Source organism: Gouania willdenowi, chromosome 5, assembly GCF_900634775.1.
Source record: "Gouania willdenowi chromosome 5, fGouWil2.1, whole genome shotgun sequence".
In the NCBI taxonomy this organism is placed as follows: Eukaryota; Metazoa; Chordata; class Actinopteri; order Blenniiformes; family Gobiesocidae; genus Gouania; species Gouania willdenowi.
This window is the reverse complement of record NC_041048.1, coordinates 19504419-19532086: the sequence shown is the minus strand read 5'-3', so window position 1 is coordinate 19532086 and position 27668 is coordinate 19504419. Positions and strand designations below refer to the sequence as shown.

Sequence of the window (27668 nt, the reverse complement as noted above, 5' to 3'; positions counted from 1 at the left end):
CAGTCTGATCGCTGCTTTCCCATCGACCTCCGCAGAGGAAAAGCAGCTCTACGTCAGTCTGTTCCTCCGTCAGGACCAAAACACCTCAGACCCACATCACAAACTGACTGTAAACTGAAAATAATCTCCTGTCACCTCGCTACAGCCGCTCGTCTGTCTTCATCCTCAGGACAAGCCGTCATTTCCGTCTCTTCTTCCCGGTGGACTCTTCTTAAAAGGTGAGTTTCCAGCAGGGAGTTCATGGTTGTTTAGTCTTTCCGGATTAACAGCAGGGCGGAGGCTGAGTGACTTTCCTCTGCTAAAACTGTCCACAGTGCTGTTGTATTATCAGCTAATTGTGTTGTTTTTAGAGCAGGTTGATATTGTAAGTAGGCCCAATGTATCGATCTGTTATGATGACTCCCTACACGGTGGAGGCATATGTCTCAACTTGTCCTCACACTTTCATTTATTCTTTCCCTTTTTTCTTTATGAGGATTCCATTAGCACGAGAGCAAAAGCTTTGGTTATTCTTCCTGGGGTCCGACACACACACACACACACACACACACACACACACACACACACACACACACACACACACACACACACACACACACACACACACACACACACACAATTAAACACATTATTACACACGTATTACATTAATAAACAAACAAACAAAAAATTTAAAAAAAAAACAAAAAAACACAGCTACTCCAAAAAAAGCAAACAACAGGTGTAAATACTATAGAGTACTGATATAAGTTACTTGATTGAAACAGTACTCAAGTACAAGTAAGTCATACATAAAATACTCAAGTGCAAGTAAAAGGTACCTCATAGTGCTCAAAGTAGGGCTGGACAATTATGGTCAAAATGTTAATCATGATTATTTTTTATCAATATTGTAATCACAGTTATTTATCATGTTAGGGAAAACACAGTTTACAGTGCAAAATGAAGCTTAAAATAGGAATAATGGTTAAGAAAGAATTTAAAATGTTCCAAAGACTAACAGAATAAATACATTATGGCAGTGGCTATGGATACGATAAGCCCCTCATTGGCCAGTTTAGGTCACGTGATAGGTGCACCACATGAATTAAAGTTCCATCAGTTGTATTTTAGCTCACATTTATTTTTTGCTACTCCACTAACCCTTTTATTTTAGCCCTAACCCTAACCTAGGAAATACCCTAAAATATATTGTATTGTTGGCATATGTGTTTTTGAAGGTGTTATTTGCCGTGGTAAATATGTTAAAATAAAAAAATACATATGCCAAAAGTGGGAATCAAACCAAAATCGTGATCACGATTAAAATTCAATTGATTGTGCAGCAGTAACTCAAAGTAAAAGTTATTAGTTACTTTCACTGCCCACATGTATTGTTGGTAATAAATCCTTGCACAGTTCTCTTACATACAGTAAACATCTCATGTATTAACTTAAAAAGGAATTGGTCAAATCTTGCACAATTGGAACTTCATTTATTTACCACAAAGGCATATGTCTAAAATAAAAGGTTTGTCAAATTGTACATTTAAAAAAATTACATCAATTAATTAAATTCAAAATAAATAAATTCTCAGACTCTAAGTCACTACATTTATGGAGTCCTAAACAGTTCCATGTGGGTTACAACATATTAGGTAGAAACCATAACCTGAACAATAGAAAGTGGCTTTCATCAGAAACGGCACGACTAAGAACATATGGATTATTTTATTGAAAGCTAATTTTATATTATAAGCACACACATACATGTATTTAGATGCTACACTGCATTAATCACAGAACTAGATGACCTATCACAGATACAGCTCAATTATCTCGTAATTACACAATAATTCCAAGGGGAATAAAGAGGTGAAAATATACATTTCATAATCTGCCAACATTCTAAAGCCACTCAAAAATAGCTTTTGTCAGCTGCGTTTGCTCAGCAAAATCAAATCCTATTTGCCTCACGCCGACCTGGAGCGTGTCATTCATGCTTTTATTACGTGTCGCTTAGATTATTGTAACTCTCTGTACTGTGGGCTCGATCAAACTTCCATCCGGCGTCTGCAGTTGGTTCAAAACGCAGCGGCGCGTTTGCTCACGGGAACGAGGAAACGTGAGCACATAACTCCTGTGTTGGCCTCTCTGCACTGGCTTCCAGTCAGTTTTAGGATTCAGTTCAAGATACTGTTGATGGTTTTTAAATGTCTGAATGGGTTGGCTCCATCCTACCTTTCGGAGCTTTTGTTGATCCGTGATCCAGGTCGAACACTGAGATCCTCCAATCAATTGACTCAGGTGGTGCCAATAGCTAAGCGCAAAACCAGAGGAGACCGGGCTTTTGCCGTAGCGGCTCCGAGTCTCTGGAACAGCCTTCCGCTGAATGTCAAAATGGCCCAGTCCATTCATGTTTTTAAGTCATTGTTGAAAACCCATCTTTTTGCTTTGGCTTTCAACACAAGTTGAGCAGATCCCATGTATTTTATTATTATTGTTTTATGCTGTATGTTTTGTGACTGTTTTTACATTGTATTTTATAATGTTTGCTGTACAGCACTTTGGGCAGTTGTAGCTGTTTTGAAATGTGCTATATAAATAAACCTGACATTGACATTGACTTGTTTACACAATGACATTCGTTACTGTTGATTAAATATTAGGAGGTACTGTTTCAACAAAAAATTCTAACCTGTCCTTGTTATTTTCTTGAATAATATAAATTGGCAATGATATCCAGCCTACCATAGCTGAGGACAGGACTGTTCTTTGAATTATACCGGTTCTCACTATCGGGACAAGTACGAACCTTCTTTTAATTGCACTTCTTGTTTGGCAATGATGCTGAGAAGATAGTCGTTTATATAGTAACTTTGGAGAATGTGCCGCAGTTATACTTCTGAGTAGGACTGGGATAAACAATTATTTTTAAACGATTAATCTAGCGATTATTTTTTCGATGCATCGATTAACTTAACGATTCATTTTTCCAGTTCGATTCGATTCAACTCGATTCGATTATCGATTATCTACGCATTACTTGACTAAAAGTAATTTATACATGTTGATTTACATATCTAAAATGAATTGCATTACATTGCAATATATATTTATTGCTCTTCAACTCAAAATTCCAAAATAAAGTTCAAGTAACAAAATAAAAGTACAAAATAATGCAGTCAGAGGTAGCATTCAATAAAATACTAATGCTAATACAGAACGTGCTTTTCCAACAAAAAAATAAAGTGTTTGTGTGTGTGTGTGTTTTGCGTCGACGTCATCGATTACGTAGACGCGTTGTCCCGGCCCTACTTCTGAGAAATTGTAACAAATCTTAGATTAACCTTTGTCTCACAGTTAGCCAACCAAGTCTGACATACAGTACATGTCTGTTACATTGGTTCAATATGGACATTGTACCAATTTTGGAAGCCGATTTTTGAGGCCAGTATACATGCGGGGTCCTTCCGTCAGTCAAGCGGTGGCTGCAGCTGCCCACACGGTTATATCTTTATCCTATTATATCAGCTTTATATTTGTAAGCCTATCGGCTTCTGCCTCTCTCATGCACATGCTATTATTACTTTTTTTTTTTTTGTATATTCATACATCCAAATGGGTGTTTTTTTATGTTCTTTCTTTTTTCCTTTAATGGCTACTCTAATGGCTATCTTGAAAAAAGTCCATATATCGGTCGACCTCTAGTTCTGGGCCACTTGTAATTTAAAAAAATTGGATAAAATTACAAAGCAAAAATCCAGCTGTGACAGAACCAAGGCATTGACAACTTGTTTAATAACATCTAGAGGTAAACATTTAGACACTCTTCTCTAGGGATGTAACGATTCACTCAACTCCCGATACGATTCAATTCACGATACTGGGTTCACGATACGATTCTCTCACGATTTATTTTACAAAATGGGAGTGTAGACAAATTTTTTTTTTGGGAAAAAAACTATAAAATACTGTACTATTTTCCTTTTATTTTTCATTTTCAAAAGAATTCCTTGATAAACAATTCAAAACAATGCAATTTAACTAAAAATAAATCTTGAATGAAAAAAATAAAGGAATAATACAAATGAAAATGAAGCCTATCAATTTAAATTCTGGTTCTAAAATAAACGATGCAAAACTGCATAATAGTTATTTTTCTTTTAAAAGTGCAACTGAAAATGTATTTTGTGCCTTAACAATTGGACTTTAAAAAAAAAACAACCCCTGATTACACTGATTTACGTCATATTTGTTTGGACCAGCAGAGGGCGCTGGTAATACAGTGGCCGGTTGGCATGCAGATATCTTGCAGTGAAGAAGAGAAGCTTTGCTAGCAGACAGAGCTAATAGAAAAACGTGACAGATATTCAAGTAATATTACAGATATTCTTTCGGTGCTTAAGGGGTAATGAATCATTTATTAACATATTTAAGAGTAGAAGGCGGCCAGAAAGAAACTATTAGCAGACTCCGCCCGCCGCCTACACTTGTGGATAGCGCCCTCTGCTGGTTAAAAAAAGTACTGTGATTCAATTTTCAGAAAATCGATATCAACCGTGATACCTATGAATCGATTTTTAACTGCCTTACGATTAATCGTTACATCCCTACTCTTCTCACAACTGAAACACCTTTTCCCATTTTACCAACAAATATCAACGTGTTTTGACCATGAACGATGATGCGATGATGATCCAATTTTACACTCAACAGTTTAGTTTCAGACACCTGCTCAATATTTCAGCTGTTAACATTTCATTCCAGCACAGGTTCAGCGTTTACTGATATTTTGAAACAAATGTAATATATTTTGTTGCATACATGGCCACGTGGGCTCTATCTAAAACTAGAGGTAAGTTGTTTGTATAAACATTAAAATATAACGGTCCTAAACAGCTGCTTTAAGGTGCTCCACATGGAACTTGTTTCATTGTTGACAGACTTCACATTCTAATGATCTATTCCAAATGGTCAATCTTAGAATTTATTAATTAAAGATTCCACATCAGTTGTTAATTGCATGGTCCTTCTTAACATTTTCACCTTATCATAGAAATAATCATTCAAATAATTAGCAGTTTGTATTGGTTTTGTAAAAAAAAAAAAAATGTCCCTCACTGACACTGACCCAACAAACATGATGGCAGGTCTCTGTGTAGGACCCTCATTAAGGACTATGGCCCCCAAGAGACGAGCTGCCTCTGCGACAAAGGCCAAGGCTGGTGGTAAGAAGGCCAAAGAGGAGCCACAGACGTCTAAACCTAAGGATGCATTTACATCTGCCAAAGAGGCTCTACTGGCTGCAGGTCCTCAGGTCAGAACCAACAGGAAAGTGGATGAGCACTGTCCTCGCTCAGCTTCTGGAGAGGTAAGTAAATGTTTATCATTTACACCAAACTTCTCTTAGAAACACAAAAGTGCACTTCTACATGTGCTGCATATCCTCTTCTCCAGGTCTACGAGGACTATGACTGCATGCTGAATCAGACCAACATCGGGCATAACAATAACAAGTTTTATGTCATCCAAGTTTTTAAATTGAAAAACAAATACTACTCATGGAACAGATGGGGCAGAGTGGTGAGTATCCCTCAGCAATCACCGTAGTGGAAAAAACCGTTGAGCTCTAAGGTTTAATTAGACTGATTCCTCTTCTTTTCATTTGATCTAAATCCAGGGAGAAGTCGGACAGCACAAGCTCAACGAGTTTGACACCGCAGACAAGGCCGTCAAAGACTTTGAGAAAAAGTTTAAAGACAAGACAAAGAATAACTGGAGTGAGAGGCAGGATTTTGTGTCTCATCCTGGGAAGTACACCTTGATCGAGGTGGATGGAGAGGAAGATGCTGAAATCAAGGTAATGCAAAAATTCATATTTGTAGAAAATGGAACTGACACAAAGTCGGTAACTGGTAGTGATATGCTTTTTATAAATATCGTAACTTTAAAGTAGGGATGGACGATATAGTCTAAAAAATATATCCCGATAATTTCTGGTATTCATCACGGTGACGATAAAAATGACGATAAATAAATTAAACATTTCCCAACTTAAGCCTTTTTTCTTTCAGTAGACCCCTTGATTTAGATTTTTTTAAATATTAGAATGACCCGAGGTGAACTAGATATGAAAAATATTTTGATAATCGTTTACTACGTTTGTGTAAGCCAAAGAACTGTCACATGGTTCCCTAGGTTTGTGTTTAATTGATATGCAATTGACAGTTTTTATAGAATGTCCATGCCAGTTTCAATTACAATGTTAATTATCTGAACTCCAGTTTTTCAATTACAATTGCAATTATAACTACATCATAATTTTAATTATCAGTTACGCGATTACAATTATAATTGACCCCAACCCTGACCATAACATTTTTGTCCTCACCCGATTCAGATGAACAACAAATTTAAAGTTTGCTGCTTCTACTTTTTTTTATCCCAAACATAACATGAAAATTAACTGCACAGCAACTCCATGTCAAGGTGTATGTGTACTAGAGCTGAACGATGTTGGAAAATAATCTAATTGTGATTTTTTTACTCAATATTGTTATTGGTTTTTCAGTCTTGTTCTCATGTATTTTCTCAACAAACATAATCAATAAATCAATGTAATGTGTTCTAATTAACAATATCAGATGATGTATTATACATAAATTGTTTTTTCTTATAGGCTAGGCTTTTGTTAAGATAAAGGAAAATGAAGGCATTCACCATGACAACGTGACAAAATTATGCCAAACAGAATGAAAAACTAAAGTGCAGGAAAAATAAGGAGGACAAATATGTGCTTAAACAAAATGCTATTTTTTTAGGTAAATCAAAGTCAGAATAAACACAAAATAAACAAGTGTATGTTCTTATTAAACCTTGGACACTAATACAAATATCATATTCACTCAACAACGGAGGCACACAACACACTAAATCTAACTTTATTGATCACATCACAGTGAAATTATTTCCATTTAAGGGAAATCTCATTTTCTCATATCACAATATCGCAAATGCAAATAATCGTTCAGCCATAATGTGTACGTGTTCTGTTCCCTGTCCTGGTTTGTAAATCAATTGGACTTCTTTATTTTGTCACCAAATGCATTTTTCCCTGGCCCTGTGACATTGCAGGCAGATGTCGTTGATGGAAAGGCAGTTAAAGTCAATAAGAACTTCCTTCCCTGTGTGCTGGACAAACCTACTCAGAACCTCATCAGTCTCATTTTCAGCAACGACATGTTTCAGGAAGCCATGGAATGTATGAACCTAGGTGGGTGTGTCTTCTTTAACTGTATTAACTCCTATTCAATGAACAGGTTGGAGTAGTTTGCAGGAGTTTAAGCAAGTTGGGCAACTTGTCACTATTTACATTCAACAAGAATATAACAATGATTTCAGGACTTACATTGTTTTTTCATTGTTTCTAAATAATACTCAAAGTAGGGCTGGGACGATACCATTTTGTTACGATTCGATTTTAATCCCAATTGTGGGTGCCGAGTCGATTTAAATTGCGATTTAAATTTTACAAGTATTGTGATTCTACAGTGACGATTGTCACAATTTTTTTCCTTACCCAAACATTAGTTGAATCTTACACTCCTAGAAATATGTCACTGTTCCAAAAAACAATGCACATCACATTCAGTCATTCACTGGTTTATTAGAAAGTAGGGACAGTAAACTAAACATTTACAAAACAACTAATTTGTATGGACCCTTTTAAAGTTGGTCAACTGATACTGTTAATGTTAATCAAGCTAGTGCTTGGAAGTGTCAAGGTTTTTATGTAGGAACAGCAGCTGTTCAACATGCTCAGTAGTTAGGCTGCTCCAAAAGAGACGTGACTATGTCTCCAGCAGTAGGAAACATATGTTAAGCGGAAACGCTTGTCCCTGGTATGCACAGGTACTGCTTCACCAGCTTTGCAAGAAGCAGTACCACTCACCTCCTGTTCTGCAATGTCAACAGTAAGGTTGCGAACGATAAACCGATGCGACCGGATATCCGGTTAACAAGTGACAGATACGGCTGCATCTGTATCAGCCTCCTCAATCGATAGGAATTAGCCATGAATTCCAAGATGAATTGATTGTAGAGTCATGGTTCTGGTATCGCCGGCGTGTACTTAAGCTGTACCCACTCAACGTTCTTGAAGCCAAAATACGGCGCTTAGAGGCGCTTTTATCTTGCAATTTTGGAGCCAGAGTCTGCACAGTAGGATCCAGCGCGAGGAGCCCTAGTAACACACTTCCGCCCATTTAGCGTACTGCCCTGACTACCAATGTCTTGTTCAGATGATCAGATCATAGAGGTTAGTACTAGTACTAGTAGCTCAAAAAAGATGAAAAAACTGAACGCAAAAGTTGAATGGCATCTCGGCCAGTTTCACAACGAAACTGCTTATGCTATTCACAAAGAGAGCTACGCAAGATCCGATGCTGTCAATCATCGTCATATATGATGTTAAATCTAATTTTTCAACCTCAAATAACTTATTTAAAAACAAACTTCACAGAAAAATGAGCACACTAGGTTTGGAACAAAAAATATGTGATGAGTATTTTAAGTATTGTTAAGATACGAATGTGGTTGCTGCTTTGTCCTTCCACTCTAGCTCCCCAGGCCTGAGGCCACAGTTTGAGATGACCACCAGGGGTCATCATTATAAGGTTATTGGTACATGGTTTGTTAATAGGTGTGTAACTTGTTTACATTTAAATGTTGTGTATTTGTTGCATCTTTGTTAGCTACCTTTGGAGTTCCAATCTAATGAATCAGCCAGACCTTTTTTTTTAGGGCCATGCCTAAAAGTAAATACAGTACATTGACATGTGACTTTGGTGTTCTGTTTTTGTTTTGCCAGTGCCATGAAGCCACAATGCTTGGGGACATGTGGTATTTAACATTACATCACTTTAGAATTGGCTTCTTTATTTTGTAAAATATCTACAACAATTATTTATCGTAGAAACAAATCGTATAGTCCCTATATTCTTTCGAATTGATTTGTATCGAATCGGTTAGTAATAAAAGGATACCATTTTTTAGTCGAATCGTAACCTGTGTATCGAGATGCATATCGAATTGTTTATCACAGGGAGACGTGCAACCCTAGTCAACAACTGACTTCTCTGGTTGTATTGTAGCTTGGATCGCATCTCCAAAAGTGTTGCTGAGTAACTCAGCCAATGCACCTCTTCTTTTAGCTGGTGGGGCTCCCACTTTGTCTTGTTGGTTCTCAATTTGGACGTGTACCTCTTTAAAAGGTCTTCGTGAAGGGCCTCTTTCATCTTTCTTACAAACGGAGAATCTCCAAGGGTTTCATGTGTATCTTGTAGGGCTGCCAACTTTGGTCGTTTAGTCGACTAATTGGTCAATGCCGTCATGGTTGACCAAGATTTTCATTGGTCGACCAGCAATGGTATCACTTATAGTTGCACGGTACCCACGATACCCACGGTACCCATGGTACCCCGCGGTGCCAAATTGTAACGGTTTTTACTATACCAGAAATTCTACAGGACGGTACTACTGTGGATTACGATACTACCGGTGCTAGTTTCCGCTACATAGCGGTTGCCTCTACTCTCCTCCCAGCTTATCACTGCACAGTCTAAGCTCACTGCACGCTATTCACTTAAAAACAATCCAACATGGCAACCGAACTCCACAACTGCTGAATGATTGGCTTTTTGCCTGTTACTGGTGACGTCCAGAGATATGATAAGCTGTTTCCGCACGCTGGGTCCACCCGTCTGTTAGCTGATTGGCTGTTCTTGTGTTTCTGCCGGCATGAAGGAACTGAAGACAGCTCCGCTTTGACAGAAACTCACTTCAAAACGAACAACAAGCTGAAGTTTTGTCTCGCCTGGACGCGTGCACGGCTTACAGTCACAAACACGAGACAACACATGGCAGAAGCACTGAGGAAATGCTGTTCCACCTTGTTTGTACGTCTGTGATCAGTCTCTGGGCTGGGAGCTCCAGTAACTTTTGTTTTTGCTCTAAACCATGACATGCTGTAGCGCTTCTGTGGAAGAACGCGGTAACACGTCGTACACGCCCGAGCACCCTTGCTACAGCCGGCAGCTTTAGTACACGCTGAGAGGCCAGGTTCAGGGTGTGCGCACAGCACACCCTGAACCGGCCATGTTAGCCACTATACATTGTCGGTGACTAAAGCAGCATCTTTCTCCAAGATGTTCCACTCAGTTGCGACAGTGCGAAGCAGCTTCGCTATATATTTGTGTGTCGCTTTGTCTTCCAAAAGGGATATCACAGCTGCTGCTAGTCTTCCTCGTGTGTGCAATCACCTGTTCGTGCATTACCGCCACCCAGCGGTCATCAACAAAAATGTGAAAAATACAATAAGAAAAATATTGATTCTGGGAAGAAGAATCCATTTTTAAAATTGGCACCCAAAAAATTGCGATATATCGTAAAAAAAAATAAAAAATTCCCACCCTTAACTCAAAGCCAAGAAGACATGTTGGAGTTTGTTATATAGTTATTATTTTTGTTATATTGTAGTTATACACTACATTTAAAGGGTGAATTAACTATGAATCTACTGTATCTTCTACTGTTACCTACTCCCAGTCTCTGACATTTTATGTACAATATCTCAGATATCAAGAAGATGCCTTTAGGAAAGCTCAGTAAAACACAAATCGCGAAGGGCTTCCAAGTCTTGGAGGAGATCGAAGGAGCTCTGACTAAAAAAGGAAAAAAAAGCTCCCTGGAAGAGCTTTCCTCGAAGTTCTTCACCACAATTCCTCACAACTTTGGCAGGAGTAGACCACCGACCATTGACACCAGTGAGATAGTGGAAAAGAAGAAGGAAATGCTCATGGTGAGATGTTTTCTATTGGAAACAAGTAGCTCTCTCAGATTTCCCTCTGTGCTGAATTTGTTACTCTGTCTATAAAAAAGGTTCTGGCTGACATCGAGCTGGCACAGACTCTGAAGTCAGAGACGGAGAAAGCTCAAGAAGAGATGACGAAGACCGTTCCTCACCCAATTGACCAAGACTACAACTCTCTGAAATGCAACCTCACTCTAATCGACAAGAAAACAGAGATATTCAAGGTATTGTAACAGGAAAAGATTACGTCAATGAAAGAATTGTGACTAATTTTGTTATGATATTTTTTAGTTTGCTTAATGGGTATTTTTCTAATTTATTTTGAAGATCATTGAAAAATACTTAAAGGCAACTTCAGATAACTACACAAAACCCCAAATCCTCAATGTTTGGGAGGTGGATCGCGAGGATGAGGTTTGTGTTGATCCAATTCTTCTGAGACTGTCTACAAAAAGTGCCGGTGATGTAATCCAGACACATGTGGGTTGCAGGGAGAGCGCTTCAGTGCCAACGAACATCTGGAGAACCGTCGCCTGCTGTGGCACGGGACAAACATAGCAGTGGTGGCAGCGATCCTGAAGAGTGGTCTGAGGATAATGCCTCATTCTGGAGGTCGTGTTGGCCGCGGTATCTACTTTGCCTCTGAAAACTCCAAATCTGCAGGTTATGGTAGGTGTCCTATGGGGAAAAAGTACAACTACTGTATAAACTGTGGTGTGTTTATTGAATCCGTGTATCCTTCGCTTTTTGATGTTTCCGTTTTAAAACCAAATCCAAAGAACAAATAAACAGTGTTTTTATTTTGTTTTACTGACTTAAAACCAAAACAGAGACACAGAAAAACACAAAACCAGATACGCAGCGTTTTTTTCTTATGAAATTGTGTTCTGTTTGTGTGATATTTGGATATTTACAGAGAAACTAGGAGGAGAGCTTCATGTTTTAATCTCACCACACAGACGGCTGACTTTTACAAATGAACAAAAAAAGACCAATGTCTGAGTCATATTACTGATTAACTGGTGAATTGAAACATTAATAATACGTGAATAAATCAAAACAAGAAAATTGATCTTACGTAAAACATGCTTATGATATGAGATTAAAGGAACCAGAGGTGGTGTGATGAATCTACTGGTGCTCCTCATTTCTTGTGATCAACTTCTGTGTGTTGAAGGCTGCCGTTAGTGGCTCAAGATATTATAACGTGCAAAATAAATATTTTAACTGCCCTCAAAAAAGCTGTAATTGTTTCTGCAAAAGTGTCAAATTGTAGAAATTCTAACATATATTCCTCACACCAGCCTCACAGCCGATAGTCAGTCACCAGTTTATTTGGATACTCTTTGGACTTTAACACTGTTCTGTAAAGTTGGCAGATATTCACAGATTCGAACTTCCAGTATCAATAACTCTTTGTAATGAAATGTCTTCAACACACAAATTACGCCTCTGCCATCAGTAAGCGGTGGACAACATTGGCAACTACTAGATCATTTTATCACACGTAGCAGAGTAAAAGTCTGTCTGTGGGTCCCCTCTCTCGTTCTAGTTTTCCCATAAATATCCAAATATCACACAAACAGAAGATTTAATTTTAAAACAGAAAAATGCCGCTTGTCTGGTTTATGATTTCTCTGTTTTTCTGTCAGTATTTCTGTCTTTTAAGTCAGTAAAAAAAAATAACTACACTGTTTATTTGTTATTTGGATTTGGTTTTAAAACAGAATAACCAAAGAACGAAGAATTGATTACATTTGTTTTGTGTCTGTGTTTGCATTTTCAGTGCAGACTTCTAAAACTACGGGCGTGATGTTTCTGAATGAGGTAGCCCTGGGCAGAGAGCATACCATAACCGTGGATAACTCCTCATTAAGAAAGGCTCCTGCAGGCTACGACAGCGTGGTGGCTCGAGGCTCCGTGGAACCAGGTACACACATTTGAAAAAATATCCAAACTGGTGCAGTAGAAATTCAGCAGAGGTGAAAGTAATGGATTACAAGTACTTATGTTACTGTAATTGCGTTGCTTTTATGGATACTTGTACTTTTTTGAGTATATTTCTAAATCACTAATTTTACTTGTACTTATGTTGGTTTTAAAAGAAGCAAAGTAATTTGTTACATTTCTACACCCAACCGTTACTGAGTAAATTATTATTTTTTGTTTTAAAATGATGAACAGATATTGTGAAACTACATGAAATGAAATGACCAGACAACATACAAATGCATCACATCATAGCCGACCAACCAGATTGAATGTAATGCACGGTGCCAAAACAGCGTTGAATGGTTATTTTCTCAGTTTTAGATTCCATAAATTTAGCTTAGATACTATACTTAGAGTCAGATCATTTTTTTAAAATTTTGAAATAAATTCATTGGTGTCATTTTATTTTTTAACAACAATTGTAAATTTTGACAAACCTTTTATTTTGTACAGATGCTTTTTGAAAAATCAATTCCAATTCTGCTATATTTGGTTTCTTTCTTTTTAAGTGTATACATGAGATGTTTACTGTATTCAAGGGAACCGTGGCAAGATTTATCATCAAAAATAATCATGAGGGGTGAAAGTAACTAGTAACTTTCACATTGAGTACTTTCCCATTTTATGTGACTTACTTGTACTTGTACTTGAGTACAATTTCAATCAAGTAACAGTACTTCTACTTAAGTAGGATATATCAGTACTCTTTACACCTCTGAAATTCAGTCCTATTCCAATAAGGATTTTGGCAATAACAAGCATTTTTGGGTGCAGTCCACATTTTGGATTGCAGCAGAAAAAGATTGTCTTAGAAAACTGATTTTTTTTCTTTTTACTTTGAAATGTGCTTGATCTGTTAATGCTGGTGCTCTGCCTTCAGATCCCTCCATGGACACTTTCATCACTTTGGATGGTAAGCAGATGGCAGTTCCTCAGGGTAAGCCCATAGAACAGCCCCAGTTCTCAGGCAGTAACTTCGGCAACAGTGAATATCTCATCTACAAAGAAAACCAGTGTCGCATCCGCTACCTGCTGGAGTTGAAGATGCGTTATTGAAAGCGTGAAGCCGGTCCTTTCTTCATCCTTCTTAAACGAGCATATATCAGGCTTTAAATGTGCTTTGGCCTCTTTGGTACGGTTTTGTCCTTACGACTGTCATTTTTTTTGGTTTACTGTTATTCTTCAGAGCTACTTCATATTATAGTCATTAAGGTACACTGACTTAATATGTATCATTAAGGAAAATGCCTTCTCATGTTGAAACGCCACAAATCCTCTGTGACACTAATGATAGTTTCACTGCCTTAGTTTACTCAATTGATTTCGGATCATTATGAATGAACAAAGTTGGGTTCCTTCCACAAACAATTCTTAGTAAATGCATGTTTTAAAATCAGTGACTTGACTTTTGGGTGAATTCTGGATATTTCCCCAATTTGTTTCAGTCTTTGAAATTCAACTCAGACAACGTCAATAAGACGTTAAACACAAAGCTGATTTCAATTTGCTGCTAAAGGTAAAATAATGTCTTTGAGCACGAGAATATGAATAGTAATCACTTTATCATACTTATGAAGGTCTAATGTTGTTTTTTTTGTAATTTGAGTTCATACAAAATGTTTTTAAATCTTAAAAATGGTTAAAGCTTGCAGAACTTAGAAACTGTGTTTACCTGCATCGTATGTGGTGGTCTGCTCTTCTACTAGATAATGACACAAGCTGTTAACAGGATTGTTTGTAAGTTGCTGAATTAATGCATAAATGACTTGGTTTTATTCTGTGCCTTACTTGCAGTCTCACTGCATCTCTCTCACTTTGTACCAAAAACGTTTTTTTTTTTTTTTAAGAATAGAGCTTTGTGTTTAAGCACTCAGAAGCTTTATCATCTAGGATTTTAACTATAGTTATTGTTTTGTTTTTGCATGTTGCAATGTTAATCTAGATGACACAGAGTTAAGTAGTGCAATGTCTCAGCGAATTTTATCTGCACGTTATTGCATATTTACACAACTTAAAGAAGAAAAACAAATGTTAGAAACAAGACACTACCCTGTGCTCTTCTGTTTTGTTGGTCGCTTTGAATGCTGGGAATGAAAGTTTCCTCAAGAAGTTCATGACCTGTCTGTCTGCCTCTACCTGACCTAACACTGTGGGGCACCTGTGTTTTTAATGCACCACCAGGTGTCAGCGGAGAGCAACTGAAAGAAAATGCACTTAGACATGTTTTGCACTTTTGCTGAATAAATCAGTGTATCCCTGCAGCGTGTGGCAGAGTATTTCTTCTAATAATGCTTTTTTTTTTGTTTTTTTAATTTTTTTATTCAACTTTCTTTTTCAACAAGAAAACATTTTATGCAGGAGGAACATATTTATTTATTTATTTGTACAGTTCATATCACACTGCTGGAGGTTTTTCTTTGCATTTATTTAATGTCAACATTTACATTTTTGTGGTCATAAGATTTTTACAACAATGTACTCTAATATCCCTGTGTTTCAGATTAATTTACCATTATCTTATTGAATATTTTCTATTATAACATTAATAGTTTTATGGAATAAATGTCCTAAAAAGCATTCAAGCTAAAAAAAAAATAATCAACACATGAATGTTATACCAGGGGTCAATAACCTTTCTAAAACTGAGCTACTTCATGAAAAGCACTTCTTAATACCAAATGTTCATGATTTCTCTTTATTTAGATGGTAAGGTAATAAGGAAAGCTAGCAGTAACTTAAAAATGTTTCAACACTTTATCATAGTTTATGCAATTGTTTCATTTTCATTACATTTCATAGAAAATTATAATTTTCCTATTTTCCGAGCTACTGAAAAACAACTAATTGTAAAACATTATTGTAAAATGTAACAAATATGTAATATTTTATGATCATCCACCTTGCGTTTTTAAAAATATATGTTAGATATTATATTATATATATCATACCACAACCCCTGCAATCTGCAACACTTAAAAACATTCGTCACACTGTTTCAGTGTAAATAAACATTTAAAGATGGTTCATCTAATATTACTTCATTTATCTCTACTATTAAATGCTAGTACTATCTAAATCTGTCATCTGTATTTTTGTGAGTTTGAATCCTGGAAAGTAAATCAGGTTTTAGATGGAGCTCATTGGTGACTGGAGCCCCTAATGGCCCCTCATATGGTCCATGTGGTCAACTTGGTGTCCACTGGCACCATGTTGGTGACCCCTGCATATCTGCTTTTTATCTCTTGTTAACTGAGAGAAAAAAAAATACAGTGTTATGTGTTTATTTTTTATAATTTATTTTTTACATTTTTCTCACAATTGAGTAATAGAAATCACATTTGCCCTGCTATGAACAGCTATAGTAAACAACATAATATGAATACTAATTATCATTTTGTTCAGCTACTATTCAGTCGTTAGGGGTTGATTATTCCTCACGGGGGGAAATAACTGTAATACAGTCAAAGGTTGAACAGCTGCAAAAAAATAATAGAATGACAGCTGTTAAAATCAAAATGTGGATTAGGACCCAGGGAAGACTGGACTCTCACAGTCAAGTGTGTGACTGTTTAAAAGGAGGATAAAAAAAAAAAAAATGCACACACAATACAATGTGTGGCTGTCACTGCCATACACAGCACAAGACTGGAGGAGTGAGGGTGTTACCAGAGGAGGGGTTACGTGGGAGAGGAAGCTTTATTTCTCTAAAACAGCATGGAAGAAAGAATCTTCACGCACTGAGTTCAGACTTTTGTAAAGTTACTCTGTAAAAAGATTTTTTTCAGGACTTCAACAGAAATAAAAGTGGGACTGCAACAAGCTTTACTCTTTGTCAACAATTATGTGGAACTTAAACAGGGGCTAACAGGTCAGACACCAGCTGAACCACACCACAGACCAGTGAATCATGGGTAAGCAATTTTACTTTTGATGTGTCTTAATTTACATTGTTTTTTTTCTTCTTTTCTAAGATTAATGAGTTTGAGTCAGACTGTTTGTTGCAGTGAAACCAAACTAAATATGCCTGTTTTAAACATCTTACATAACCATTATCAAACAGGCCTTAGCTGCATATTACTATCAATAACCATCAAAATATCATTTATGCATCAGTGCACCTTTACACATACATTATTTACTATTATATACTTTTCAAGTTATTTTTTTCAGCCTATGCGTGAAAAGACTGAAAATTGTGACCATCAAATATTTGCAGTTAGAAAATTATGTTTATCACATTATCCAAAAATACGGTCGCTGAGAAGTGCAAAACACGTTTACAAATTATTGCAACACTTTTACAATTACAATGTGCCTTTGTAAATCTGTCTTAACATTTGTAAAAGTGTCTTGCTATTTGTTTGTTTTTTAATTTATGTATATTTGTTTTCAAAATTGCAATTTTTTTGTGGCATTTGTAATACTGTTGCAATAATTTGTAAATGTGTTGGATGTACCTGATATAATCTTGCCAAACAAATGAAAAATGTGCATGTAAGTGAATGGACAATGAAGACGTTTTGTGATCAAGGGTTGGGTTATTAATATGTTTTAACCTATCAGGAAAACTGGCAGAAACTACAGATTGATCTGCATTTATAACTGAACATGTCAAAATATGACCATACATTAGGTCGATATACAGTATATGGGCACCCCCATTTTTTAGAAAAATCACGATCTGAGTGAAACTGTTGTAGTTGGAGAACCAACTCGACATAACTGAGTTAAGTTTCATAAAGATTGTTGAATTAAAAATGAATTTTTGGAATTTCATCAATGATGAGAGAAAGGAATTTAGAATTTTCAAACTGAACCAGAATCATTGTAGATTGATCTGAAGGACGGGATCCCCTCCAAAATTTAACGAAATTTTAATCTTCCAAGGTCATGGTCTTTTGACGTAATCCTGTTAACAGACAAACAAACGAATATATTCCGGTGAAGATATTACCTTCAGAGGTGATAATAATAATGATAATAATAATAAAAATGATAAGTTCTAGTATTCTAGGCCGACTGACATAATGCAGACAAATGTATAACATAACATCTTCTCTTTTAACCACAGAACGTCCTCAGCTGAAGACAACCATACTACTGTTGCAGGAGGTCGCATGAATAATGTCTGACAAATCTGGCCCCATGATATCATCCGTGTCCTCTGCGTCCAATCCTGACCCCACCTTGGGGGAGCCCATCCCAACAGTTCCCGCTGATGTGGGCGTGGTCACAAGCTCGCAGTCTCAGATCAAAGACCTTTTTGGACTGTTCTGCATGGTGACGCTGAACCTCATTGCTCTGCTGGCCAACACTGGTGTGATGGTGGCCATTGCTCGTGCTCCTCACGTTAAGAGGTTTGCCTTGGTGTGTCATCTCTGTGCAGTGGACCTGCTGTGTGCCATCCTGCTCATGCCTTTGGGCATCATATCCAGCTCAGCTTTCTTCGGCACTGTGGTGTTTACCATTCTTGAGTGTCAGGTTTACATCTTTCTGAATGTTTTTCTCATCTGTCTGTCCATTCTCACCATCACAGCCATTAGCGTGGAGCGTTACTTCTACATAGTCCATCCGATGCGTTACGAGGTGAAGATGACCATCAATCTTGCAGTTGGAGTCATGGTCCTGATCTGGGTCAAATCCTTTCTCCTATCTTTGGTCACATTGTTTGGGTGGCCTGCTTATGGACATCAGAGCTCCATTGCAGCCGCTCACTGCTCTCTTCATGCCAGCCACAGTCGTCTGAGAGGAGTGTTTGCTGTGCTCTTCAGTGTGCTTTGTTTCCTGGCTCCAGCAGTGGTTATCTTTACAGTCTACTGTGCTGTGTACAAGGTCGCCCGTTCTGCAGCACTGCAACAAGTCCCTGCTATGCAAACATGGCCAAATGCAAAAGATCGTTCTGACTCCATCAACAGTCAGGCCACAATGATCAGCACCACCCGCACTCTGCCCCAAAGACTGTCCCCAGAAAGAGCCTTCACCGGAGGCAAAGCTGCCATAACTTTGATTTTCATTGTGGGCCAGTTCTTAGTTTGTTGGTTGCCTTATTTCATCTTCCACCTTCAGATGTCTCTGACTGGCTCCATGCAAAGCCCGGGGGATTTGGAGGAGGTTGTCACATGGCTGGCATACTCATCCTTTGCAGTCAACCCGTTTTTCTACGGCCTGCTGAACAGACAGATCCGAGAGGAACTCGTCAAATTTCGCCGTTGCTTTTTGACTCAACCTGCTGAGATTGGAGCATCCAGTCATGAAGGGTCGTTTCAGGAGAACTTCCTTCAGTTCATCCAGAGAACCACCAGTGTTGCAGAAACTCGCTCCAGCTTCAAAAACACATTGGACCATGAAATAAAGATCCCCGGACAAGTACCCGAGGAACATCCCCAAACATAACTTTTACACTTTGATGCTTTAATACAAAGCTTGTTTGTTAGATCCTTGTTTACATTGTATCTGTATATATACAAATGTGTAATAACTCAGCATTATGTTCAGACTTGCACTTGTATTTTTTGTAAAGTTGGATATAGTCAATAAAGCCCAGTGTTCAAAGAAAAGAGGTTTGCACAGTGCAGACCGTGCATTTGTAATAAATTACAAGAATAATAATTTCTAAAACTGTCACCATAACAATCAAAATGCCAAACATTAATTAAAAAGGTCTCTGGAATAATTTGCTCTATTTAAAGAAAATTCCATCCTGAAATAGTTATAGTACGGACCAGTAATAACTTTTTGTGGTTATAGCCAGGGATACTTTAATTGCAAGCTTTGTCAATAGTTCATGTATATAATTCATGTTCAGTCAGGTTCAGTTTATCATTAGTTCTTGTGAAGCAGCTTGGAGGACTAAATAGCTCATAGTTGGGACAGAAATACTGGAAATTGGAAGGAGTGTGACTCAACAACGTTTTGCCGTAGCGTGTATGGTGGAATTTTCCTCCTCAGAATCGCTAGAATATTTTCTCTCCTCTGAAACGTGGTGTCAGTCTGTGGTTGCTGCGATGCTCAACAGAAGTTGCAATAACAGCTCCAGGCATGTCAAAAGTAGCATGTGTTGTCTCTGTCTGTAATAATTAATAAAAAACAATATTGCAGAAAAGGTAGAGAAAAGTATTAGTAGTAGTAGTAGTAGAAAATGCTAGACAGTGCATTAGAATCAACTGTATTTTGGTAAATCCAATAGAAAATGGCTTCTGCCCTCAAAATATTACTTTGAAATACATAAAACACCATTGACAGCTTTAACATCATAAATAGGTTTACAGGTTCCATATAATCAACACCATTTTTTCTGATTGTGTAAAAGTTTAAGCAAACTTATCACGTCACTGTTAGTTTTTTGGCTCCTTTAGTCAAAGTCCAGGTGTCATGAGTGTACCAGAGGCTGCATTGTCGCTGATACTCACTCATGTCGAAATGTTGGGTTCCTGCATTAAAACAAACAACGTTAATATTTATGATAAGCGCCATGAGATGACTTTGTTGGATTTGGCGCGTATAAATAAAGTTTAAATGAATTGTTTGCTACATAAAACCATTTACCTGTTTGTTTCCATCCTACTGCAAACTGATGTTTTTGAAATAACTTAAATGTTTTTGTTGATAATTCTAGAATTTAAATGCAATATCAAGGTGAGGAAATGTTGAACGTTCCCTGAATGTTTTACAATTTTTAATAACTCTTTAATAAAAGTAAATGTTGGGTTTATTGTGTCATATTTTGCTGTTCTGTAAATAAACTTGAAAATGATTAATGTGAAGATGTAATTCTCTATGCAGTCGACACAGGGGGCTGCCATAAAGCTGTGGTAGCCTTCATGTGTGCAGCAGATATGTTGATAAATGGCTAATGTCATCTACTCATGTTGTCATGGAAACTGAGACAACCTGTGACTAAGATAGTATATGCACGACCTTTCAGGTGAAATGTATGCTTTGGTGATGGATGCTGATTGGAGTGTGCTAATTCACATGCAGACTGATTACACAAGTACTACGAGATCAGATGGAGACACATGAACATGGGGACAGAGGCTTGCAGTAGGTAACACAAGTCCCAGCAAATCTGGACTCAATAATAGCAACAAGGCGAGGCAGAGATGGAGAATTTATGATGAAAATCATTACCGAGCCTCGATAGTGGCAACAAAGTGCTGTATTTTATGGCTTCTGCTGTTTGAGAAAGACTAACACAAACATCAGAAAAGACTGATATAAGTGGTTAGAGAGAATAACAGCAAACAGACTTCTGCTGTGTAGATGTCAAATGTGGATCTTACATAACAATATAAATGTGTACAGTATATCAATACTAAATGCAGCTTTAATAAAGTACAGGGGTGACAATGTCTATGTCTATTTGCAACATTTAGCAACACACTACGTTTAAAAAACAAATGTGAATTTATGTCACTTTTGACCAGATTTACAGAAATGTTTGTTAAATTTGTGAATTTTTTTTTACATAAAAATATGTCAATATTAAATATTAAATCTAAATGGTAAATGTAAATGTTAAATCTAAATGTCACGGGTAAAACTAAATATTTAGCTAATATGCAAATTCACCAGAAGTACCAAAATAAAAGCTCATTCCAATGAATTTGCAAATTAGCTAAATATTTAATTTCACCCGTTACATTTAAATTTAACATTTAGATTTAAATTTAGCATTTATATTTAACATTTATATTGACACACACACACACACACACACACACACACACACACACACACACACACACACACACACACACACACACACACACACACACACACACACACACACACACACACACACACACACACCAGTTGAGATGTGTAAAAAATAGTTTCAGGTAATTTTTGCATTGTTTGCACAAGTAAAAATACTATTATTGTATACCTGTTTATTTTTAATTTAGCATTAAGCGTTAAACTTCTTTCTTGTTTTGCTTTACAATTTTTGAAATATCCGTATATAATCAGTCTCTGACTTTGATTTTTTCAAAGATGTCTCTTTTCATCTCACAGTAGGGACATTTTGGGGGTCACAACAACAAAGATCACTGGAACAATGACATTTTACAGTCAGATAAAAGCAAACAATATATGTAAAGTTCCTTAACACGCATCTTTGCTCAAAGTTTTATATCACTTCTCTTTGATATTTGATTGCTGAACAATATCTTTTTTTTGTATATTTACATACAGTATAGCTTTATGCTCTGCTGGAGTCTAAAAAGCTATTCACAGTGTTGCTAAAGATGAAAAAAATAAGGCAAGACTTGTATGGAGGTAGATTTTTGTCTTTATTATTCAATCAAAAAATCACTTCAATAAAAAATACAAACCTTTTCAATCTAAAACAAAAGTTTTCTTCAATCAAAAATAAATATGTTCAGTCAAAAAAAAAAAAAAAAACGTTTTCAAACGCAATTAAAGACACAAATGTATGGGAGGCCGTTGAGGAGAAAACAGTGAAAATGAAAAACTGCACATTATAAATGTGAAAAAACCATGGCTTTACACAGTAGAGGGCGCACTTGTACATTAATGTTGTTTGAAACACATTCAAATACACTGCCAACACAATAAAGAAGAGGAAATGTATATATAATCTGCCGTTCAGATTAAAAATGCATTGTATTTAATTGTTTTTTTTTTTTTTTTTTAATTTAAAATGGATGTCTGAGTTTTATTTTCCCCACATTGAAAAAAAAAAAAACATCGATGTGCAACAGGAAGTTGAAGAAGATAATGAGCTCTAGATCTTTGTTACGATGGAGCATTGCAGTCAGTAAAAAAAATAATTTAAAAAATCCGTTTTCCGAATTACTTTCTTTTAAAATCCGTTTCCCGAATGAATATTAAACGGATTTAAAAAAAATTTGATTTGTAAAATGGATTAAAAAAAAAAATTAATTTGGAAAACGGATTAAAAAAAGTAATAATTCGGAAAACGGATTTTAAAAAAAATTGATTCGGAAAACAGATCTAAAAAAAATATTAATTCGGAAAATGGATTAAAAAAAATAAAAAATTCGGAAAACGGATTTTAAAAAAAATTAATTTGGAAAACAATTTTTAATTTTTTTTTTACTGACTACAGTAAAGGATGAAAATAATGACTTTAGGTTGAGAGAATAACTATGGCCAATAGAGGGCGCTGCATGTAAACTGATTTCTCCTCAGTCTGCACCCTGAGGAATTGTCAGTAAATAATGAAATGTGAGTTGCTTGTGAATACCCGCCCTTACATTCTTTGAAGAATGAAGCATGATCCTAATGGTTATGGGACATTGATATCACATCTGTTCAATGTTTGATCTCAGAACTTTGCTCTTCAACTTCAATTAGTCCAGGGGTCTGCAACCTGCGGCTCTGGAGCCTCATGTGGCTATTTGACTCTTTTGAAAAGGCTCCCTATAGCTTTTTAAAAAAAAAATACAATAATGAATTGTTATTTCTTACAGAGGGTATTGATGATTAATGGCATTCACTTCAAATAAAATGATGATAAAACACTTTGTTTACCTAAAAATGAATCACATTGTGCCATAGCCCTGCCACCTTCATACTTCACCTCCTGCAACCTCTAGAAACTATCAACTTTCCTTGTACCTGTGGCTAACCTAAGTTTTAAATCCATGCTAACAAAAAGACTTTTCTGGAAGAAAACTTCATTTTTGTTTGTGTGGGGAAAGGTTTATTCAACTAGTGCCAACATGAATATGCATGCTTGGTATGTTCCAAGAAATTAGCAATTAGCATTTGTTGTCTGACACGATCATGTGTTCTCAAATTTAAGTCATTTTTTTGTAGCCCTTCAAATATATATTAACTCAAAAAAATCTTGTTTTCATAAAATTATTTGGCAAAATTTCAACTGGAAATACAATTACATACACTATATTGTCATCATTGAGAAGGTATTTTTTCAGCTCCGGAAGGATTTTAATCCATGTGAGATTAGGCAAAATGACCCTTTTGAGAGTAAAGGTTGTAGATTGCTGAATTGGTCCAATTATGGACTTTTTAAGGTATTGCATTATTCAATAATAAAACAAAATCTTTGATGAATACATTCGAACATATTTTAGTGTAATGGCTGCTGTTTGCCTTTAAAACATGGCGCTCTTGAAAGGCCATTGCCCTTTTAGAGTTTTATTACAGTACATGTGTCTGATCATCAAGCTATTGTAAAACATAACAAACCAGTTCATTGTTACATTATGTATAGGTACAAACACAAAACTTGTTTCCTTTTTGTTTTTTATTTATTTTTTTTATTTTTTAAATTTTTTTTTAAACCCATCACTGAGGAAAAGTGGGTAGCAACCGGGGGAGCAGTTGGGGTTAAGAGCCCACAGTGATGGCCCACTACATCTGCTTCAACCATTAGGTCAATAACCTAAAACCCAATGAAAATGCACACTAACTGGTTTTTCACAGATATGAAGGATTGAGAAATCACCTAAAGGTATGGTACCCATAATGTAGTGGTTCCAAAACTTTTTCTGCCGGCCTCCCTTTGAGGAATGAAAAACTCTCAGGGTTCCTCTTTTGCAACAATTTTCTTTTTTTTAAAAAATGGGTAAAAAATTAGTGATTATTTTCTAAAACAAACAAAAAAAAAAACATTTGATGATGTTTTTGACTCTATTCTTCTATAAAGAGCAGATTATGCGCTAAAGAGGATTCATCAAGCTATGTGTGTGTATTTGCAGACACAACTATGCTAAGAGTGTATTCCTGTCTGTCTCTGCGTGCGCGCATACGTGTGTGTACGTGTTATCACTAGGGGCTCTATTCGCCCATGCGCATAAGTCAAAAATGCTGCGCAGTGGCGCCGTTTTTGGCTGCGCACTATTCTCCCCTGTACTTAAGTCAGTCACTGCGTGTCTTGATTTCAGTTATGAAGTCTGGTGGGAGCAGCCCTGAAATGTGGGCGTTCCCATTCAAATCTGGCCTTATGCGCATTCTCCCGTCTGCTTAAGTTATTTTCCTCTCACGCGCTTCTGAACCTGGAATAAGTGCAGCGCCCCGATAAGGTGAAAGATTATATTACGCTAGAAATATGGACTTAGTTATAATTGAGCCACACACACTCATAATATTGCAGAAGAGACTCCCAGAAAGAATCGATCCAAACTGACACTGTCACACTGTCACTGGGGGTGGGGGGAGTCACACAAGCACGCCAAAGGATTGACAATCAGCATTACTACTATGTTCACATTTACCAGTTCTAACGGGGACAAAATGCGTTACATTTATTTTTTATTTTACCCATGTCATCCACTCCTTGTCCTGGAAGGGGGTGCGTCGCGGAGCTGATCAGCTGTGTGCCGCAGTGCAGAAAAATGTGTCCGATCTTTACCCTACAATAATCTGATCAAATCAACCTGTTACATTTTCTATCAACGAAGGTGTTTCAAGTTAAAAGTGCGCTTTATCATTTTCACAGATTTCAATGACATTTACAGGCGTTAGGGAAATTCAATGTTCCGTGATTTCGAGACAGCCCAAAAATAATGACATCATGGCCCAGTCCCCCTCTTTTGCTTCAGACCTCCTTCATTTACAGACTACGCACTTTTGGTTGATTTATGCGTGGTGGGCGTATAAGGAACCTGGACCATAGATTACTTGCAGGAGTGAGACGCGTAACTGCAGGCGGGTAAAAAAGAGCTTGTTATTGCAAGTATTATATTCATCATCATATCGTCAAATGTGTGTTCAGTTGTACAATTTGTCATGTTTTAATACATGATGACTGCATTACTCTTTGCACTTTTGATCAGCTGAGTCATGTTAGACTAAACAGTACAGATCGTATTGTACTCAGTGCAACACAGAGTCTCTGCTGAAGGCCAAACTCAAACTCACATGCAGATATACACGAACACATACTATCAAGGACAGACAAGAGTGGCGCCCAACCTTCCTCATAATATACAAGTCTTCATCATCCTCAAATGTTTCCACTGTTGGGCATCTGACCCCCTCCTTCTCCTCACCTCAGGGTGGAACTTTTTCTGTTATCTGTATAAAAGCTTAAGCTGTGAAACTGTTAGTTAGTGGGTCTTGCTTTTTGCTCTACCGGGAGCCTTTTAACCATCCTTGTTGGGGGGCTTCTTTTTTTACTCCTTTTTTATTTAATTTTATTATAAATTTTTTTTATAAAATCATCATGCTTCGACTGGACTCCATCATTCAACCAGAGCAATAAATCATGTCTCCAAATGAGGTCAACCGCAAATTTGCCGTGACAAGCTTAAGTCCAGACGGGAGAATAGGGCCCTATGTGGGCACGGTGGTGGGAGTGCAGGGCTGTAGGGCTGTGTGAGAGCTTTGTGCTGTGATTGTGTGTGCCTGTGGCTGCAGTGACACATCTCAGCTTATGAACTCACTGTGTGTGTGTGTGTGTGTGTGTCTGTGTACTGTACAGACACATCATTGTGTGCATTATCATTTGTTGTGGGCTGCCTGAGTGGGCGTGTCTTACTGCTACAGCGGTAACGCCCATAATCAAGGCCTTGTTTAAATCTCCTTCCTAGTGGCAGGTTAGCAGAAAGCAGGGGTTCAGTTACTCTTTGCTGTTGATTGATCCTGCTCCAAACCTCAACATTTAAGTCAAAGTATTTCATTACGGCATCTTTTGTTGTAAAATGTCAGAGTGACTGCCCTCTATGGGTTGAAACCCAGCTATTACAATTGAATTTTGCTATTGGCACTCTTTTTCCCTACTGCGTATGATTGAGAGGGAGATTTTTGGTCATGTTGTTGATGTAATGTGCTTGTTGATGATTTTAGCGATGATTTAAATTGTTTTTTTGCCGACATTAATGTACCACTTTGTCACCAAACAAGCACCGTTAGCCCCGTCTCTTTTATAAAACAAGCACCTATGGACTCTGCAATCTGTAGTGAGCAGGTTGGATTGAAATAATTGTGAATACAGAGGTATAGTAAGTATTGAGTAAGGAAGTCAACATGGCATAGATTGTTCTTTGGAAATTTTATAGTATAGAGTGGGCGTGTCTTAACTGCTCCAGGAGCCCCGCCCATAATTAAGGCATTTTTTGAATTTCTTCATGGAACTGAACAACAAATCTGAAGATCAAAGTTTTTAATGTTGTTACTTGATGACTTGGTGTATGAAATGAGGAACTTTGCTTATCTGCTGTATTCACCAGTTCCATGCTTATTTTGATTATATAATTACTATTCATTATATTTATATATTAAAGCAAATGTGATTAATTTAGTTCAGTTTACAAGTTTATTGTGAACATGATATGTTATATAATGTGTAAGGTGAATAAATATTCACATACATTTATCGGACATGTAATATATTGTATGAAATGAACAAATTGGGTACAAAGTTAAAGTCTGTGTACTTCCGTGGGGCAGATATTTGTTTTTCGTCTGTACGTTTATGCCATTTCTTTTACTTTTACCCTAGGAAATAAAGTTCCATTCAACCATTCTCTGCCTTTTTTCCATTCCTTTCTTGATTAAACATACCTGAATGTGATAACCTTGTCGGGCTTGGATTGCATATTCAGCTGTGTTGAAGCAGAAAAGTGGGATAAAAAATGGTAAATACAGAAATGAACTCAATGTTTGAAGGTGATATCTTCAGCCTGCATTGGTTCAAATCAAAACGACTGAGCATAGAGGAGAGCACTTTCAACAAACTTTGAGCAAATGTGGAGAAAAACAAGCTGCAGGGACAACCTTCAGTGTAAATGCGATCCTTTCTTTTTCAAATCACACTAAAATCCATTCCACATTTTTAACTTTGACTTAAAAAAAGGCTACAATGTTGCCA

General features: G+C 36.9%; 2 protein-coding genes across 2 annotated transcripts; both read left to right on the top strand.

The window, feature by feature from the left end:
- The first annotated feature begins 1 nt into the window (after position 1).
- parp3 (poly (ADP-ribose) polymerase family, member 3) lies at positions 2-15103 on the top strand. Its single transcript, XM_028446846.1, has 11 exons — positions 2-218; positions 5133-5353; positions 5440-5565; positions 5663-5842; positions 7117-7255; positions 10617-10840; positions 10921-11076; positions 11180-11266; positions 11344-11521; positions 12639-12782; positions 13725-15103. Exons 2-11 carry the CDS (start codon positions 5162-5164, stop codon positions 13898-13900), a joined length of 1602 nt encoding a protein of 533 aa, XP_028302647.1. The 5' UTR covers positions 2-218; positions 5133-5161; the 3' UTR covers positions 13901-15103.
- Positions 15104-16504: 1401 nt separating this feature from the next.
- On the top strand, positions 16505-19697 carry gpr61l (G protein-coupled receptor 61-like). Its single transcript, XM_028446855.1, has 2 exons — positions 16505-16755; positions 17916-19697. The coding sequence occupies exon 2, from the start codon at positions 17969-17971 to the stop codon at positions 19235-19237; it is 1269 nt and encodes a 422-aa protein (XP_028302656.1). The 5' UTR covers positions 16505-16755; positions 17916-17968; the 3' UTR covers positions 19238-19697.
- Positions 19698-27668: the final 7971 nt, after the last annotated feature.

Bases quoted from the DNA above. Each gene is read 5' to 3' on its own strand.
- parp3 (XM_028446846.1), top strand. From the start codon at position 5,162: ATGGCCCCCAAGAGACGAGCTGCCTCTGCGACAAAGGCCAAGGCTGGT. The intron at 5,843-7,116 runs GTAATGCAAAAA...GTGACATTGCAG, and splicing joins AGGAAGATGCTGAAATCAAG to GCAGATGTCGTTGATGGAAA. The intron at 12,783-13,724 runs GTACACACATTT...CTCTGCCTTCAG, and splicing joins TCGAGGCTCCGTGGAACCAG to ATCCCTCCATGGACACTTTC.
- gpr61l (XM_028446855.1), top strand. From the start codon at position 17,969: ATGTCTGACAAATCTGGCCCCATGATATCATCCGTGTCCTCTGCGTCC.